Source organism: Corvus brachyrhynchos, unplaced genomic scaffold (genome assembly GCF_000691975.1).
Source record: "Corvus brachyrhynchos isolate BGI_N302 unplaced genomic scaffold, ASM69197v1 scaffold48, whole genome shotgun sequence".
In the NCBI taxonomy this organism is placed as follows: domain Eukaryota; kingdom Metazoa; phylum Chordata; class Aves; order Passeriformes; family Corvidae; genus Corvus; species Corvus brachyrhynchos.
Genome location: NW_008240027.1, coordinates 865,985 through 871,223, shown reverse-complemented (window position 1 = coordinate 871,223; position 5,239 = coordinate 865,985). Strand labels below are relative to the sequence as shown.

Below are 5,239 nucleotides of genomic sequence, written 5' to 3'. Positions count from 1 at the left end.
CAATGGGCTGTGAAGGGTGTGGAGTTTTTAAGATTAGAAGGGTATTCATTGAATTAACAAATTCCATGCTCAGAATTGAATATTCAGCCTTTTTTGGTGAGAATATAGTACTGCTAATACAGCAATCAGTGGGATATGAATTTATAACCAATAGCTTCTGACTAACAGGCCTGCAGTCCTGTTACAAGTTTTGTATATTTCTTGATGTTCAGGAGTATATACACTAACAAGAAGAAATAGTGTTTCTGCAGACCTGTTATTTGAAAGAAAAATGGTATGACAGTGTAATAGTTTTCATTAAGCTAGGTCCTGAATGCAGACAAGACCAGCCTTATTTGTGTTGGAGAAAATATATTTATCCATTGCTAGTTGGTAGTGAGAATGAGAGATGATGATATCTAAATAACTTGAATGTTACTGGGGAGCTCAAAAAAAACGTTTTGTGTAATTGTGATTTCATTCTTTTCTTGTATTGCCATTTATTTCCCTTCCCTGCTGCTAGTGCTGTCTGTGGGTTTGCTGTCTGTGGTCTCTCTTGTGCAAGTACTTCCAGAAGTAAGAATTTTTCTATGGGAGGCTGTTGAAAAACAGGGTATACATTGTAGAGGTTGGTCAGTCCATGTGTCTTGAGAATAGCAGTGGCTGGACATGGAAGCCCAGGGTCAGATGTTTGGACATAAATCCCAAGGCCTCACGTCAGCTACTCCTGCTCTCCGTGTACCTCTGAAGTCCAGAGGTGATTAAGAGGGAAAAGAATGGATACAAACACAGGTTATCCAAGCTCTGATCCTTGAGTTGTCTTCCCCCTATAAAAAGAGGCATGTTTCCTAGAGAATGGCTTTCCTCTCCCTAGGATTGTTTAGGATTAAATGTATTAAAGACTTGATATGTTCAGAGGCACAGGGATTGGGGCTGTATAAAATACCTCAGGTAGGCAAGCAGAGGAAGGCATGGCAGAGAAAGTATCTTTACAGTATTTCTGCTCCAGGCTTTGTGCGCAGCCAGACTTCAGGTCTTTCTTGGTTTATGTCATGTAACTTAGGTAAGAATATTTTTGAGATTAATTCAGCTCTCCAGGAAGACAGAGTATGTTTTTACACTTTTTTTCTGAAGTTAAATTGATGGGATGGAATTGCTCCCTGGCTGTATTGTATGTTAAAACAGTAATTTCTTATCCTTGCACCTGCATGTGGGCATTTCAGGCATGAACTGCAGTGTTTCCATGGATTTTTAAAGTCTTCCATTGCATAGTTAGCAGCTTTTAGGGCTTTGATCTGAATTCATAAGGCAGAAGCATTCCCTGTATTTGTGTTACAGCAAACGCTGTATTTTTGGTGGTGTCTGACTTTGAGAAACACACAGATGCTTTTTTGTAGTCCAGGAGACAAAGAAACAAAGCTTTGTGCTGGGAGGCAGGATCTGTGCCTCCAGGGGACATCAAGGCACTTGGTGTGCAGCTGCCTTCCCAACCTCCCCTTCCTCCTGGTGAGCAGGAGCTGGGTCGCTGCTTGCTGCTCCTGTGGCTAGAAACCTCCACAAATGCTGTTCCTCTCCTTGGGAGGGATTTTCACATGTTTCCTTTCTCACTGCCTGTGAGCAGGAGCATTTTGATCCTCTGCACATCAGCGCCAAGGGACAGGGGTTTTTTTGGCTTGCTGTGCTCCAGATACACGGAAGGGTGTTTGAGAGGGAGTGTGGTTGGAATACAGGGCGGTTCACCTGCCTGCTTGGGCTCGCTGATTCTTGAAATGTCGTTATCTCTGTGGGTTTCTAAGATCATGTGACTTAACACAAGAAAAAAAAAAAAAAAGCTGTGTTTTCTAAACATGCAAAATAAGTTCAGTAGGATGCTCGAAGGAAGGGATCTGGAAGCGGCTGTCTGTCACGTTGCATTAATAGAATTGGTGCTGCAAAGCTGCTACTTGGGAATTGGGAAGAGATCCCTGTGGAGTGGGTTCTCAAACCCTCTGCAGCCCCACAGCCCTGTGAGTGTCCATGATCCTGTGGTGCCGACAGCATGGCCTGGCCTCTCCAGCCCCGTGTCATTTATCCCAATTATAAACTGTGTCTCTTTCTGCTGCAAACACACGCACGGATCTCGCTGGTGAAACAGAAGCTGTTGAAGTGCTTTTGGCTGCTGAAGTGGACTCCTGCCATCCCGTGCACAGCAGCAGTTGTTGCACTGTTTGGGTTTGCTGTCATCTCAACTGCTCGGAGGGGAGTTTTAATGTGGTCCCATGCCCAGCTGCAATTTGGGCTGTCCCTTCTCCTCCTATTTACTGGTTGCTCACTGAGCAGCAAAACGAGATGTAAAGGTGGCTTTCTGTTCCTCAGCTCCTCCAAGGTTAGTGTAAAAACGCAGTTTCCTAATTCTGTGGTTTAAACACTTCAAAACTTGCTTTTAAACAGTAGCAAAATCATAAGTGTGTGTTAAGAGGTGGCCTCATTACTGGCAGGTCAGCCAGTTATATTTATTAGGAGCTCAGCACAAAACTGTTACACAATTCTGTTGCTGTCAAGCCTCATACATGCTTTTCAGTAAGCTCCTGGGGAAGGCAGGGTGAGGGGTTGCTGCTTCTTCTTACAGAAGGATCTTCAGAGCAGCAATTTAAAGTTATGATGGCTCTCCCTGTATTAAGGAGATAAAGAAATGGTGAAGAACAGCATGGATGCTGAAAGGGAAAGCAGGGATGAAACGAAAATTGTGCTCCCGCTCTTGGAAGTTGTGTTCCTGTGCCGAAAAATACTGAGTCCTTTTTTCTTTATGTCTTGTGTTTCAACAGGGCAGAGTTTAGGGTATGGATTCGTTAACTACATTGATCCAAAGGATGCAGAGAAAGCCATTAACACTTTAAATGGACTCAGACTCCAGACCAAAACCATAAAGGTAAGACAATATAAAATGCCTTTTGCTCAATTCAGGAAGGGGAGAAAGTAGTCGAAACTGTTTCTGGCAATTTCGTCACTATTTTATTTTCCATTGTAAGGGGGTTAACGAGCTCCTCCTTGGAACAAAGAGCAGACATGCAGAAGATGAAATCTCTCTTCTCTGAAATTGCTGCTATTGTTAAAGGGAGGGGAAAGTAACAGGAAGCTCCTTAAAGCATGACAGTGAGGCTTAAATGTAGAATAAAACAGCCAGAGTGATACCATTATCCATAAACAAGTGAAGTACGTGATGGTGTATTCACAAGTTACATGTTTCCTTATGTTTTAATGGGAAATACTTTGACACAGAGTTCATTTAGTGACACTCCTGTCATTATCAGGTGTTGAAAGCATGTTTCTCACAAGTTAGAATATGTCATTCTGAAAAATAATTTTTTTCTCAATTTCCACATCCTTAATTTGATTTATTCTTTTAAAAGCTGGAGGCTTCCCACTGAAGTCTCTTATTTCATTGTTGTAATAGACCATTAGTTATTCAATGACCTTCTTTAGTGGTCTCACAAGAAAAGCAAGCTTCTACACTGTCACAGTTTCTGTTGCATGGCTGATAAAGCTGTTCTGAAACAGCTTACAGAAGATTTCCACATCCCAAATTCTGACAAATAATACAGCTTAAGGGATGTGAATCAAAAAATTGAAGGGGAACAAACAGCAGATCAGATTCAAATTATCTGAAACTGCTTTGATCATGTTTTGAATACTGGCTTTTGATTTGCACCATTTTCTTAATTTTTCTTCTGTAGTTAAATTTGTATTTCAAAGCTGAAAATGTTAAGAATATAAAAATAGAATTTTTACTGTAGTGAGTACTGGTATAAGTAATGTCAGTGATGTTGTAACTTGCAAATGAGATATAGTGTAATGTGGTCAATACTGTAGTTTTGACATTCTTGCTAAAGATTGTGGTTTGGACAAAATGGTCTACCCTGAAGCAAAAATATTTGTTGGATTCTGGTGTATTTCTAAGGATTGTTTCGGGCAAGTTTTTCCCCCGATCTGTTTGATCAGTGAGGAGCACAAGTGCTGAGCTGAGGGTTGTGAAAGTGATGGAGTTGCTGCATGGATTACATATAAAAGGCTGCTTCCAAACCTCCCTTAGACCATCCAGATTCCATCCCACAGATATGTATGTGGGCCATACATCAAAATGCTCACAGCATGGTTTTGTAGAGTTAATGGAAACACTTACAGGAAATATGGAAGGCAAGGCAGCAAAATCTACCATCTTATCAACTGGTGCAGGTGGAAATGCAGGCTTGGACTCAGCAGTTTCCACTTACAGTGAAAAGTTGCTCTCCAAATTGCTTTTAAAGGCACATTATCTAGGAGAAAAATATTTTGAAAATACTTATTAAAAACTTAGTAGAACTTGAAAAATCTAGATCAGTTTTTCATACAGCACATGTATATTTTGAACATTATTCAGCCGTAGCAAAGTACTGCATTTCTTGTCCCTAAGTACCTCTGTTGCTTTGCCTCTGTTCTTTTTTGTGAACCAGAGCAATGCTATTGCATTAATAATATTTCAAGGTTACAGGAAACTTGTGCTATGAAAGACCTCCAGAAACTGCAACCCACACCAATTATTATACATTTCTCACATGCAAAATTAAACCATTATGCCTTTCTTTATCAGCTGTAGTAAGACTTTTTTTTTGCATGAAACTTCCCATGCAAAATCTTTGTGGAATGTTTTTTAATTTGGTATAAGTTTTAGAAATTCATTGATTTGTTTGGTTTGAGGTTTTCATGTTTATTAATAACTCGTGGAGTTGCATAGAAAAAAAGGACATTTTGGGGAGAGTTCTTGAAAGCTGTTACTATATCATAATAAGCAAAGAGATTGAGCTAATCTACATGCACAGGAGATGCATAAGTTCAGGAGGAAGCATAGGATTTTTTCTTTTTTAGATAAAACTTGAGTTTATGCAGTTGCCTAAAACCAACCTAAGGGAGTCTTCTATCCCAGTACCCAAAATTTTGGCCACAGGGACATCTAATCAGCAGTTTCCAACCCAATTTTGCATTGCAGAATTGCATGCAATTACCTCACCTTTGCCCCCTTGGTTTTTTTCTAGTTTTAATTGTGCGTTACTTCTGGAAATCTTGATAAATTAGGTCTGCTTCCCTGGTGCTGTGCAGTGGGGGGTGGAGGTTTCCCAGTGTTCACACTGAGAGGGTAAATCAGGTGTGTTTAGAGCTGCCAGTGGCATTTGTGTTGCTGGAGAAGATCCCTGGTGTCCAAGGGGTTTGGAGGTGATGAGGAACCATACTCGGCACTGCTGACCCT

At 40.7% G+C, this 5,239-nt stretch overlaps 1 protein-coding gene across 11 annotated transcripts in view; it reads left to right on the top strand.

The window, feature by feature from the left end:
* The window catches only part of ELAVL4 (ELAV like neuron-specific RNA binding protein 4), a 100,801-nt gene that overhangs the window by 78,008 nt on the left and 17,554 nt on the right, over nucleotides 1-5,239 (top strand). For all 11 annotated transcript variants that reach the window (XM_017743568.1, XM_017743567.1, XM_017743569.1 and 8 more), the window contains exon 3: nucleotides 2,784-2,887. In XM_017743568.1, coding sequence (XP_017599057.1) covers nucleotides 2,784-2,887 — 104 coding nt within the window. The remainder of the gene's footprint in view (nucleotides 1-2,783; nucleotides 2,888-5,239) is intronic.